At 43.4% G+C, this 14,426-nt stretch overlaps 1 protein-coding gene across 3 annotated transcripts in view; it reads right to left on the bottom strand.

Moving 5' to 3' along the window:
* Positions 1-3,575: 3,575 nt before the first annotated feature.
* RAPGEF5 (Rap guanine nucleotide exchange factor 5) overlaps positions 3,576-14,426 on the bottom strand; it is a gene marked incomplete at its 5' end in the record, with an annotated part of 214,139 nt that continues 203,288 nt past the window's right edge. For 2 of the 3 annotated variants that reach the window (XM_082846352.1, XM_082846353.1), the window contains 3 exons: positions 3,576-3,889; positions 6,869-6,923; positions 12,774-12,838. In XM_082846352.1, coding sequence (XP_082702478.1) covers positions 3,771-3,889; positions 6,869-6,923; positions 12,774-12,838 — 239 coding nt within the window. In that variant the 3' untranslated portion in view covers positions 3,576-3,770. The remainder of the gene's footprint in view (positions 3,890-6,868; positions 6,924-12,773; positions 12,839-14,426) is intronic. The other variant, XM_082846354.1, reaches the window with a different exon arrangement.

The raw sequence follows: 14,426 nt of genomic DNA, 5'->3' as shown, positions 1-14,426 counted from the left end.
AAGAAAATACTGTTAATGGCAATTCTGGTAATTCCACAAATGTTTCATATTTACCAGCTCTTCTAATGGTGGAAAACTACAAAGTGTAGTCCCTGAGAAGTTAGGTAGACGCCCTGATTGTGGGTTTTCTATCTTCTGTTAATGCAAGCTGATAATGTCACAGCGGTCTCATCCATTTCATCCCAGTATTTGATAACAGTGGAATACGAATAAATAGGCTATGCAAATAAATATTACTCTGCTAAAAAATGTTTAGTATATACAGCTTTGCTTTATATAGTACATTTTCATCTAACTTTTTGGCAATTTTTAAAAACTTTTTTCCAGCACTAGTTTTAAGCACAATGGCTCACTCGTTAATAAGCAGGCTGAAAACTTAAGGACATGTCTTTGAAGCATTTAAAAGAAATGCTATCCATGTTAGATCACCAGAGTGGACCTGATCTTCCCCATTTGAATGTTTTTGCCTAGTTTCTGAGAAGCTCAGACTAGCTCTGCCATCTAGGGACACTTGGAATCTGTGGTGTGTGTGAGATGGCTGCAACAAAACCACTGGGCAGGGATCGGGGCAGCAGTGGAAGCCCAGCTCCAGGGATCAAACGTCACCAGCACCTTCTCTTTGATGCCACTGTGTCTCCCTACTTGGAGGTGAGTATGCATTAGTGCAACATCTCCCTACAAGCTGGGAGGTATGGGTTGTTACTTAGTCCCTATGCTTCCGAATTTAAGGTATTCTGCACCCAACTTGCTTGTGGACAGGGGTCTAGGAAAATGAATTTATTCTAACGAGATACCAGAATAAAGTGAACGCAGCCCATAATATGTATCACTACAACCGTCTGGCAATTATACAGATTATAACGAAGAGTGAAGTTATTGTAAAACACTGTAGTCTTTGGAGCATCTGCAAATGGGTATGGAAAAATTAAAAACATTTTTTTGAGTGCTTGTGATTTTGCCGATAGGAACTTGCCCTGTGCTAACTTCTAAGCAGGGCTGGTTTGCTGACAGATCCAAAGACCCATAGGACTGTCTGAAAATTGTGCCATAGCAAAAGGAACCCCCTCAGAAGTGCCCACGCACCGTCGCTGGTGAAGGTCTCAGGTGATAGGAGATTTTTCAGAGTGAATGGAGATCTCGTGCGATTGAGCTAGAAAGGAGCTTACAGGTCCTCCTGGCCACCCTTCTGGCCAGAACAAAACCTATTCCAAAGAGGCCTTGGCAGATATATGCAGAGGGAATATGACCCACCCCTATTAACAGGGACCCTGCTTAAGTCCCCTGCAGCCTGTTCACTTGGACAGCTCCAGACTCATTAGAAACAGCCTCATGTTGAGCTACAGCTGGTTCCCATGATTCTGCCTTGAATTCATTGATTCCAGATTCACGTCTTCTCATTGCTTCTGAAATTTCTGAGAGCTGCTGCCTGGGAGACCTCTGCAGATCGTTGTTAAATTTCAGGAAGATTTAGAGATTTTGACTTTCAGAAGACAGGGATGGAAAAGCACATCTCAACAAAACAAAATCCTTCCCTTTTGCTGCCCCAAGAGCCACAAGACCATGGCTGGAGGAAACAGTGGGCAAGCGCCGTTCTCTCCCAGTCTGTTTCCACCCATACCACGTGGGGTACTCTGACTACACCCTCAAAATCTGTTTAGGTGTGATGTACGTGTGGATTCGTTTGGCCATGCACACATCTGAGTTGAGGTCCAAGCAGCAGGTGCTGTGCTAAAATAGTTCTCCACTGGAGCAATTGCAATACTTTTAGAGGGAGCAAGGTAGATCTAATGTGAATAACCATTTAAACCGTAAAACACAAGAGACGATGTCAAAATGGCCTCGTAGGATTAGAATGGCCCAATGCTACTCCTGAGCATAGAGAAAAGACCAGAACACACACTGGTGCCGTAAGCCCACAGCGTCCTCAGTAATTGCCAAGGGGAGCGCTTTTCCAGTGTTTGATCAGCCACGAGAAAAGTCTCTTTTCCCTGGTTCTGGTGGGTCTGATCTCCTCCAATGGGTCTCATTCCATTCCCAGGAGCCTGGGGCATTTCTCTGAGTGGACTAGCCCTGGATGGCGCCTTTCTATAAAGCCATGTTAATGTTCAGGACTGAAGCTTGACATGCTGGGACAGACTCTCTTTCAAAGTCCTACCCCAAATTTGCTCCCTGTGGCTGCTAACAGGGATCTCTCAAGCTCAGTGCGGCTCCCGAGCCCAGGAAACAGCATTGCTATAAAGGTGTAAGAAAGCATTGGACACATCTCAGTAATGAGGTGCTGATGGGACAAGAAGAAGCGATTCTGTACAGGCACCAAGGAGGGGACCAGGCAGGAGGGGTGAGAGGGGCACCCGGATCACATGTGTGGAAAATGAATGAACCTAACAGGCAAAGCAGGGCCCTTGTATTTTAGCAAAGTGACAAGGATCTAGCTGGCAGGGGTGGATTTCATTACTGTATCTCACAGGCTTTTTTGTTCACTTCAAGGTTGAGGGAAATCCTCTAACCAGTTCTTGAGAACAGCAAGAGGTCATATTTACTGTAGGAGCCCCAACCTGTAAAAATGGGAATAAAAAGACTTAAAAGACTCTGAGACTTTGGGGGGAAAAAAAAAAAGGCAAATTATAGAGAGGCTCCCTGCCTTGGTTGGGAGGCAGACTATAGGACTTCTAAGTGTCCAACCTACATCAGACATTTAGATCTTTGGGGTTCTTTTCATTTGCTGAAAGATGGGCGATCACCACTATTTTAACCCCTTGTTCTTCTCCAGGGAGTGCTAAGTGCTTCACACATCACATCCCACTTAAGCTCCCTGTATGGGCCGTTCTCATTCCAGAGTATGGGCATGAGGCTGCTGGAAGCAAGCAACACACGAGGGCATCGCCAGGCACAAAAAGGCGGGCCTTTGTGACCGTCACCCCCAGAAGCAGTTAAGAGTGTCTGCAACGTGTCAGGCACTGTGCTTTTGTCAAAAATCGTATGGTACCCGAGATGAGAGCCTGCTTGCACGTGGAAAGAAAATCCCCAGAAATTCAATGCGTCCATTTCTTAAAGGTGACTGTTCTTCCGTGTTGGCAAAGCAACTTAGTCTAACTTGCCTACAGCTGTGAATCAGTTGCGCAGAAACGCATTTCACCTGCGAGCACACATCGCTAAGTGACTGTGGATGCCAAGAAATGCATGCCTTGACATTTCTCTTCTGGAGATCAGAGCAGGGACGCCAGCTGCCAGTCCTCACTAACTCCCTAGACACAAGTGGCTTTTGGTGATGTCGTAGTTCATAAAGACAGAGACCGGTGCGTCTCCCTGGAAACCTAGAGATGCCGTCACTGTCTTCAGGTGTTCAAATGAGCTCCCGCTTTGACAGCCTAGAAACGGGCATCTGCTGCCAGGCAAAGTAAAACTCCTCCCAGGCTCACACATGCTCTTACGGAGACACCTGGTCACCGTATGACAGGAGACGGTCTCTCGTCTCGACGCTGGCGCATCTCAAAGTGAAAACTGGATTGGTTCAACAAGGTGATCCTAAGAAACCAGACTTCTCCATGTCGAGAAAGCTTCTGCCTTCTCCTTCCGACAGCAGCCTCTCCGCACCTCTGGCAGCTGACATCACTTCGCGAGCACGCTCTGGCTGGCTTTCCTGTGTATGTCTTGTGATATGCTGATAAAACTCAGCAACTTCTTTTCTCTCAGGAAAGCAACGTGCTCGGCACTGCCATCCCCGGAGCTCCCGGGGCTGCGGTTCCAGGGTGGCGAGGCGTGGGGGGGGCTCACACCCGTGGCTCGATCCTGTGCGAGAGCGCAAACAGGGCCTGCTGGCTGTCAATGACGCACAGGTGGTGAACGTAGGATTTTAACTCTGGGTGCTCTTTTGGAGATATGTCACCTCCTATTTTGGGGAAGGAAAAAAAGTCAATCTCATGAGAGCAGTAATGCTGTTTCTGAATACCAGTAACACCCCACCTGAAGGCGTAGGGTAAACCCAGAAGGCAGACTCGCATTGGTCAGAGTCCCAGAAGAGATATCTTTATCTTAATCCCAGAGATGCTTTTCCAGCTCAGACCAGATGCCTCAGGTCAGGTAATTAGACTGGCAAGATGTCTGTTCTACCAACATTGATAGAGCAATTTCTCCTAACATTATACAGTATTTAGTGATTGTTATTATCTCCCTCTACAGAACGTGAAACAGCACAGACCTAGCAGGTAAGCGGCAGAGAAGGACCAGAACCCAGGCCGTGAGGCCCCCAAGTCCATGGTCTCGGCTCCCACGCCATGCAGCTTGTCACAGTGACTGCCCCATTAAATGGCTTTCACAGGCTCTTATATCTCAGGCTGGAACTGTCAGAAATCACTGCTAACCTGGTGACTGCATGGACACATTAGTTTTTTTTTTTTTTTTTGATTTTGTATGTCCTTATTTTGGTAGGAAAATCTTTTGGTGTCCTTATTTTGGGGGAAAAAAAATTAAGGGAACAATCAAATGAACGGATATCACAGAAGTGGACTCAAGGTTTGGTGTACAGGCAAAGCGGGTTCAGAATGTGTGTGGATGGGGTAACGTCCACGCAGCGAAGGACAAAGCAAGGGAGTTTCTACTCCCAGACGCAGCGCGGTTAAAGGGCCACAAGAGGCTCTGGTGCACTGTGAACCCGTGTGTGCCATGCTGCTGACAGCTCTGATAAGGAACCAGAGATAAAGTAGCCTGGACAGTGGGGCAGGCCCACTTCCCCTGGTCAGGAACAAACAGAAAACGCATTAAGGCCTGGGGAGATGGGCTAAGCTGCCCTCCAGTGAGACAATGTAACTGTGAGTCTTCTTGCTTTGTGGGATTTCAGAGGGAGAAGCCGGGGGTGAGGCTGGAGTTCAGCTGGGGCAGAAAAGGGGCCCCCAGGAGGCTGAGCATTTTAATTCAGAAATTTTACCTCTTGGTGAAAACGCATTTTTTCCTCCTCTGTGACAAATACGTTTTATGAGGAAATAATTTAGGGCTCGTATGTCATGGACGGCCTGTAGTTCTTAGGTTACATAGAAGCAAGGCTTCTTGGTTTCAACAAGTAAAAGCACCAGGAGTTAAAGTTTTACCATTCCCCCTTGTTTGGTTTAGAAAACATGATGCTACCGAGATAGTTTTGTTAACTTTCCAGCCTTAAAAAGACGGCAGGCGGAATGCTTCCAACCATGACAAGTGACCCTTGCATGGCACTCTGTAATCTCTAAGTGGCTTGATGAACATTGTTGTATCCCAAGGGCTGACGTTGTTTAACGCTGCCTATATAAACTGTCAAACTGAATTTAGATAATTCAGTTCCAAACTTGATTTTGAAAGATATATAAATACAAAACACAAACTGGCCTGAGAGTTATTTAAATTCCTCCTTTGCCTTTTGCTATGCAGACTTACTCTCTGGAGATGGGAGGCTGGCAAGGTCAAGGCCAGCCCCACTGGTATAACCTTCCTGCCCACACCTGCAGTGTATATAGACCGGAATCCCTTGGTAAGTGAGACTGAGGTCTCAGAATTAGCTGAGTACCCATAAATACTTGGGAAGCAAAGGGGGGGTGAAAGAGATACAAATCCTTTACTCATCGGCAACAGTATGCTTGTACATTTGAATGAATCTGCATGACAATGTTATTGCTATTTCTATTGAAACTGCATTGTACTTGGGTAGTTAATGGACAATTATATAAGCATGTATCAAACGGTATTCCTTGATGTGAGCACTTAGAAAATTAGGTCCTGTATTTATAATTCTCTCTTTCAAACAGAAACTTTGTAATCCACACAGAAGTTCAGTTGCTTTGTTGGAGGACAGTATTACTACCCAAGACGGGCATGAACAGAATGAAAATTCTTAAGAATATGTACCGAATTGTTAGTAATATTTTCCTTAGGAAGTGGGACTTTGATTGTTCTACTTTAAAGATACTTCTGTATTGTTGAAAAACATTGGTTTACAATGAGGATGTATTGCTTAACAAAGTAAGTTTTACTCAGTGGTCACTTTTGATTGATTTATAATTACTGAACTCTCTGTTTTTTTAATTGCCCTTTATACTTATAAAGTCTGCACAAGGCGAAGGAAACGCTACGGGCTGGGCAGTCAGGTACTCGGTCTGAGTAACGGCTGAAATTTAGCCTCTCCGAGCCTGAGTTTTCTGCTCTGCACCCACAGGGTCTATAATCTCCATTCACCAGCACGAGGGTCAGGATCCCACTGCCCATGTGAAAAGCTCCTTGAACTCGATACAGTTGATTTCCTTCCTTCCTGCAATGTTTTAACATCATTGAAACACAGTGTAAATTATTCTTGAGATTTAAAAAGGAATAAATATTCCTACATACATCAGTCTCAGTGGGGAGTCAACAAAAGCGCTCAGAAAAATACGTTTTCAGTGAAAGGCAGCTCCAAACAGGAAGTTTTCATTGGAGAGGAGAAAAGATTCTGCAAGGCAGCTTTAGGCATTTTTTACAAACTATATTCCTATTCCAGGAAGGCTCCAAGCAAGGAGGTTAAGGACAGGGTCACCCCTGATAAACCCACGGGTAATTCTGAGCCAGCAGGCAAGCAAACAAGACTTTCTGGGTCAGGGGTGCAGCGGGAGCTTCTGACCGTCTAAAGTCACTCTGTACAGTGTAAACTTGCTGCCAGGAGAGGATAAAAAGCTGCCATTTCTTCTCCTACTCTGCCTCCCAAACATGCAGTGATGACACAGAGAGAATACGGTATATGCATGTGATGTGCATATTATATTTTACAATTTTTTTTTTTTTTTTTTTTTTTACCACCAATACTTGTGATATGGCCACAGTCCATACCAACGTATGATAGACTAGCATGCCATACCCAACTTCAATGACTCACCAAACTGGTGAGTCCTGCAGTGTCTCAGTGTTCGGACAGTGTCTGCAATCATATGCTGGAAGGCAAAAGAGGAAACACATCAGCGGAACGGTCATTTCGGGTGTTGCTGAACTAGCGGTGCTGTGAGGCTGGTTGGATAGTCTAACACCTTTGGGTGTAAACAGAGGAGCTATATTTGGTGCGGGACCTAACTTTAATTGATAATATATATTGAGTTTGGATTACAAAAGAAAATTTGACCTTGTCTTCAGAAACAGTGGCTCTCAACCCCGGCTGCACAGATTCTAACTGAGCCATGGGAAAACATACTGTTAAGAAATGCAGTACAAGACAACCTACTGAATGGGAGCAAATATCTGTAAATGATATGACCAATAATGGGTTAATATACAAAATATATAAAGAGCTCATACAACTCAACATCAAGAAAACAACTCGATTGAAAAATGGGTAGAAGGGGCTTCCCTGGTGGCGCAGTGGTTGAGAGTCCGCCTGCCGATGCAGGGGACACGGGTTCGTGCCCCGGTCCGGGAAAGATCCCACATGCCGCGGAGCGGCTGGGCCCGTGAGCTGTGGCCGCTGAGCCTGCGCGTCCGGAGCCTGTGCTCCGCAACGGGAGAGGCCACGGCAGTGAGAGGCCCGCGTACCGCCAAAAAAAAAAAAAAAAAATTAAATAGGGCAGAAGACCTGAACAGACATTTTTCCAAAGATGACATACACTTGGCTGACAGGTATATGAAAAGATGCTCAATATTGTTAATCATCAGAGAAATGCAAATCAAAACCACAATGAAATATCACCTCACACCTGTCAGAATGGCTAACATTAAAATGACCACAAATGTTGGTGAGGACATGAAGAAAAGGGAACCCTCCTACACTGTTGGTAGGAATGTAAATTGGTGCAGCCACTATGGAAAACAATATGGAGGTTCCTCAAAAAACTAAAAATAGAATTACCATAGGATCCAGCAGTTCCACTCCTGAGTATATATCCAAAGAAAATGAAGACACTAATTCCAAAAGACATATGCACCCCAACGTTCACAGCAGCATTATTTACAATTGCCAAGATATGGAAGCAACCTAAGTGTCCATCAACCGATGAATGGATAAAAATGTGGTATACGTGTACAATGGAATACCACTCAGCCATAAAAAAGAATGAAATTTTTCCATTCCCAACAACATGGATGGGATTGGAGGGTATTAGGCTAAGTGAAATAAGTCAGACAGAGAAAGACAAATACTGGATGATATCACTTATATGTGGAATCTAAAAAATAAAACAACTAGTGAATATAACAAAATGAAACCGACTCACAGATATAGAGGACAGACTAGTGGTTGGTTACCAGTGGGGAGAAAGAAGGAGGGAAGGCCAAGACAGGGATAGGGGATAAAGAGGTGCAAACTATTATGTGTAAAATAGTAAGCTACAAAGATAGTACAACACAGCGAGTATGGTCAGCATTTTATAATAACTATAACCAGGGTATAACCTTTAAAAACTGTGAATCACAATGTTGTACACCTGTAACATATAATATTGTACATCAATACATACCTCAGTTAAAAGAAAAAAAAAGAAATATTTAAAAAAATATATTAAAAAAATGCAGCGTGTCCACCCTCAACCTACCTGTCCACATTTGCACATGCTTTTACTTCAGAAGGTGTTTCACCTTCTCCCCATGAAGTCTTTGTGAGTTCACCTGCACTTGGGAAGCTCCATTCTCAACCTTCCCACTGCTCTGTGTACAGTGTTTACTGGGTTTGCGTTGCTGTGATCACTCTGTGGAACTTTCTTCCTCCTCTAGGGCAAGTATCACGAGAGGGCTTTGTGTACCCAGCGCCAACCGTACGGCACACACGTGGCCTCACACACACTTGCTGAATGGAGGCCAGAAGTTTTGTGGAATCAAAGACTCAAGTAACTCAAATGGGGACAGGAGATGAGATATTTATGAAACAGGTACATTTTCTAAAACATCAATATCTTTACAGAGACCGTTTTCTGTTTATAATGTACATTCCCTTTTATAGTCTTCAGTTTTCTACTTTATTTCTCTAAGCTTCTTACTGATCTCCAGGCAAAGATTTCTTAAACTCACAGCTCCTCCCTTTGGACAAGATCCCCTCGCCTCATACCTGTGTACCTGCAACCGCCTTCTAGCTCTACCACGGTAAAGGAAACACGGCATTTAGGACCAGACCAATCTCCACTACACTTCCTCCTGCGCGGTTACCAGAATAATCTTCAAACACTTGTCCTCATGTTCTAGTCCTCTGGAAGGCAACAGTGACTCCACACTGTTTCATACAAAATCCAAACATAACCCTGTAATTCAAGAATCAACATTATTCATGATCTGGTCCTCCAAACCTTCCTAAATGGGCCATATTTTTTTAAACAATTGAAGTACAGTTGATTTACAATATTAGTTTCAGGTGCACAACATTAGTTTCAGGTGATTCAAAATTTACAGATTATACTCCATTTAAAGTTATTATAAAATATTGGCTATTATTACTGTGCTATACAATATATCCTTGTATATTATTTATTTTATACATATAGTTTGTACCTTGGGCCATTGTTTTTCATGTCCTGCCTACACACATTGAACAGAGGATCGTCTATATACAGCAAACGCTCAACAAATGATTGTTAAAATAATGATGTTAATACTAAAAATAAATTTACTTAAAATTCAGCAGACCTCCAGAAACATTATTTGAATATGACCTACTTATTAAATTGTTCTCACAGGCTGCATTTCTATTGTATTTCTACTCAATAGTGAAAAATAAACAGGACAGTGATTACAGCAACAGCTCGAGTTGCGTTTGTAAAGGAAACGAGACCTGACTCATGTCTGAGAATGTATTGTTAAATTTCCTTCCCCCAATTTTACCACTATTCCCAGGACAGTTCTGTCGTTGTTTTAAGGTATGGCGTCACCTTGATTTCTATCACGTGCCATTTGCACAGCTGATGTAAGGTCAGGTACTCAGGGCAGCACTGAAACCAGAGCCCTGATCTCATCTTTAGGTTTTCTGAAGGGAGCGGGGAGGAAGCTACGATAAAAGATGATGCTCTTAACACTGAGTGATAAAGAGAAGAAAAGGAGAAAGCATTTGTTTCTTCATTATTTAATGGTCTGAGGCTGAAACATTTGGAGCTGCTGAGGCAGTGTGGGGAACAATGGAAAACTTATTAGGTCCAATAAGCACTTCTGGGTTTCGTGTTCTCTGACCTAATGTGTTGGCCTGGATCAGCCTGATAAAGATAACACACTGAATTATCTGCTCACTGGCTAATATCCATCATGAGGAATTGGCTTCCCACAAGTTAATTCAGTTAGGTTCTACTGGTTCATTACTGTGAAAGATGATGCTATTTTATCAATAGCTTAAGTGAAACCTTGTCTTTTGCTAAGAAACGTGCTGAAACTACTGACTCTACTAGGAAATTCAGTTTCACTCTCCAGCATCCAAGTACAACATAGGGCTATGTACAATGTAAAATACAGTTTTGTCTAGAAAAAATTCTGACTTCAGCCTGTCTTCTCTGTGCAAGGAGGGGGGGGTCAGCATGAGGCATGCTGTACCTTAAATGCCATCTGCTTTGAGGACCAGGAACCCAGTGACACTACAAAATCTGCTCTCTTTAGAGATGATGTGATGGCAAGCGACTGATGGGTGCGCTTGTGTGCCGTGGGCCTGCTGCATGCATGTATAACTGCACTTACCTTCTAGCTGTCTTTTTAATAAGAGTTCTCTTCAGGAATTTAAAATAAAAGATTACCTATTTATGCCATGTTATTTCCTTAAGCTTTATTAAAGGGTTCAGGGTACATACAATTATTGACCCTAGGAGCAGTACTATTAGTTAGACTTTGTTTCAGTCCCCACGGTTAGTTTTAAGTCCTGTCTCTATGAAAGCAAGATCCTAGACTACGTGCGTCAGCCTTAAAAGGCTTCCACTGGACCACTGGAGAAAGCAGGGGAAAAAAAAAAGAGACGCTGGTCAGAATGAAAGAGAGAGGGTGTAGGAAGCTTTCTATCGTCCATGCTTGCCTTTACTGAATTGTTCTCTCACTTGGGGAGCTCCATCTGGGGGGAAATGACACAATGAACTTAACCAAATCACTGGTTCTCTTTGGGAAGGGGGCCAACCACCACTGTACCCTTAACAACTGACCACAGTCAGCGTACAAAGAGTACACTGGCTCTCGCATGTTTCCTCTGCGTTAGTCAGAGGGAAGGGTACTAGACCTTTAGAGGGAATTCCACTTGGTGTGACACAGCTCGTCCCACATCTCTTACATGCTCGCCAAAGCTTATTTGGCGTTCTTAAGCAGAGGTGTTGGCCAAGATTTGACATAAGTATTGACCAGAGGCTTCTTATTCCTGCAATCATTTCATTAATACCAAACACTGAAGATTAACCTGTCTACAGACTAGAAGGTTAGGGCCTACAGTCTTTGGCTACGAAGTGGGGCCCTGGGATCTTCAGAACATTACTGGGTGACACCAGAACAAATCTCTAAAGAGTAAGTACAAGAAAACCCAATACTTTAAATATCTATTTCGGGCTGTGTTGGTTTGACTGTAGTACCTAAAATAACTGAGCTGGATTCCAAAGCACTTAGTGCAGAGAGAGACTCAAAAAGTTATGGACATGTCTACTTCAAAACTAATGAGCAAGAAAGCGATCACCCTCAGATCATTAAAACTGAGCTAAGGCAAGCTATCCCCAGACGCCAGTCTTCCAGATTCAGCTGCTTGGGTTTTCAGGTTGTACCAGAGCCTCCTGTACTGGCTCTGCACCACCTCATCCCGTGTGTGGCGAGTTAACCTCACAGTTAGAGCGGGGCACCTCTGAGCCAAAGGTCAGAGGCCAAACCTCATGTGGACTCATCAGGTGGTACTGTTCTTTGGTCACGGTCTATGGCCCCCGTCTCACTCAACCTTCTCTCAAATGCCTGACCCAGTCTCACAGGGAACCGGGGGTCCATTCCTGAAAGAGTTCACAGAAATCCATTACCATTACTGAAAAGGTCACTCAAAGGTCAGGGTCTACGGACAGGGGTCCCTGATACCATCTTTAACCGTGCATGGCAGGCTCACCTATGACACTAAAGTTCATCTGTCAGACAAATCCATTCTTGTGGTCCCCAGGGTCTCTTTGGGGCACTCGTATTTCACAGTTGCAGGCAATTCCTCCTGTGCCCACAGCCAGTGAGAAAGGCTAGTAGGAACCCGCTGCATGACAAAGCACCTGAGAATGTCCTGGAAACAGTTCTCAAAGAGGCGTCTCAGTGACTTGTAAGAAGGGACTGGCCAGGGACCCCTTTCTCGTGAGCTCACTTTCTCACTTTGCACGAGGTGATCTCTCCACAGTGGCACCATCTGTCCACAGGCTGATAGAGGGGTGGTCCTTCCCCTCCCATGCAGACCCTACAAATTCCATCTTCATATCCAAGATGGGCATACCTCCCCAGAAGGAGCGCTTTGTCCCGTGCCTCAGAAGCAGCGCAAGCCAAGACACAGGGAGATGCCTTTAAAGCAACAAGGCTGAACCTCAAGACTGTGAACTCCTGCTGACAGGAACCTTACAGCTTTCATTCTAGTTCAGACACATACACTCAACCACTGACGTCAATCTAATGAAGTTCCGTTTTCAAAAATAAAAAGCAGATTTTCATATGTGGCCCCAGAACTTGCCAGCACACTTATTTTTAATTGGAACGCACTGTATTGATAATGCACAACATGTAGCAGATAGATCACCGCACGTTCAGAGGAGAAAAGCACCTAAACCGTTTGTTTCTTGGCGCAGAAAAGCATACACTTCCCTTACAGTGGGAAAAAGGAGAAATAGTGAAGTTTTACATACCAGTTTTTCAAAATTGACAAGATTATCCAAAAATGTTTTATTTCCTTCATGAATGAATGTTACATCTGAAAATTAAAAACAAAAAGAGATATGTACCATTAGGAACGGATCATGACTCAGAGTTGAAGAGGTATAGATGCAATGCAGCTTATTAATTTTTCTTAAACATTATGGATTATTTCATGCAATTGACCAGGCAACTTGAAATTGAATCTCAATAGTATTTGATGTGAGGGGGCATAATGTATGCGTGTGGAGAGAAAACATTATAACACTCATGCAAGTATGTATCTTGCTTTTACATTGCAGGCTTTGACTTCAACCTGCTTAATATCCACTAACACTATTCTATCACTTAACTGGTCCATTATGTTTTTAGGTCAGAACATCGAGCAGAAAAGAACTGAACCCCCAGAAACAAAAAGGATTTTAATATTTATGTGTTTGCTTTTTAACAATCCCTGGCAAAGTATATGGATCTGTTTTACTTAAAGCATTAAGGTTTAGATGTGAATGTTTAGATTTTTGGTTTTCAAAGCCAGGGCCTGACTGCGTATCTGAAGTGAATGAGGAATGGGACAGGTTTGGAAAAGGCAAGATTTCTGGGCCTATTCACTGATGAAAACAACATAAGGAAAGTAGGATGAAGATACATTTTCAGAGGACGGGAATGTTAATTTTATTTGAGCCTCACTGCATTTGAAGTGAAAGAAGATATTCAAATAAAAATCTCCTTTTGGTCGCAAAACTTACTGGAGTGTCTCTTCAAGAGACAAGGATTAGTTACAATAATAACAGCAACTGAAGCTCTGAAAGGGGGTGGCTTATAAGAACTCAAATCAGAGGGTCAGTGACTGAGCATTAGGGAATCCTCACAGTGGAGAATCAAAGTAAGAAATACACTACAATTTAAAGAACATGCAAATAATCACAGACATGGAGGACAAACCAAATGAACATCATTTTCAAAAATCTTGTTAAAATAACATGATATAAAGAGGGAAACGAACAGATTAAAATTCCTCTAAATAGAAAGGAAAAGCATTTGCATTTAATCAAGACTTTGATTCTGCTGGTCCCTATGGGGCAATTACGAGATAGGTGCTTGGGAAATCTGCCTGCAACACACCCAGCCGCTGAGCTTTGACTGCCCACCAGGGGGCAACACCAGTTCCACAGTTACAGACTACACTGAAGACGACCCTTTTCTCATGGCATTCTTTATTCACAGCTTCCAGCCCCACCAGACTGCAACGTTTTCCTAAGTTTTTTCCCCTTGATTTTTTTGTTTTTTAAACTGATGTCTTAGCAGGGAAGCAATTCACAATTACACAGTCATCTGACAAACTCTCTGGTTATTTTCTTTCACTGTTTTGCTTTCAGAATAGAATTGCAAGCTTTCAACCTCTGACACAATATTTAGAGAAAGAGTAGCCAACACAGTTAGCTTGTACCTTGTTTGTACAGCAAGCAAAGCACTGTGTGTACTCTATCTACATTAAACACCACCTACAAGCCTAGTAACTCCTCACTCGCGGAGAATTCGGATTACAAATGCCCTGTCAGAGTCTCTTGGTCCATTTCCCCAGTGTTCCAAGGTTTGTCATCCCCTCCCTATGTTCCCAAAGATGATGATAATAACGCAGCTTATTA

This window comes from Leucopleurus acutus (genome assembly GCF_964270905.1).
Source record: "Leucopleurus acutus genome assembly, chromosome: 9".
NCBI classification, from domain to species: Eukaryota; Metazoa; Chordata; class Mammalia; order Artiodactyla; family Delphinidae; genus Leucopleurus; species Leucopleurus acutus.
Note: the sequence above shows the minus strand (reverse complement) of the source record. Positions and strands in the feature narration are given on the sequence as shown.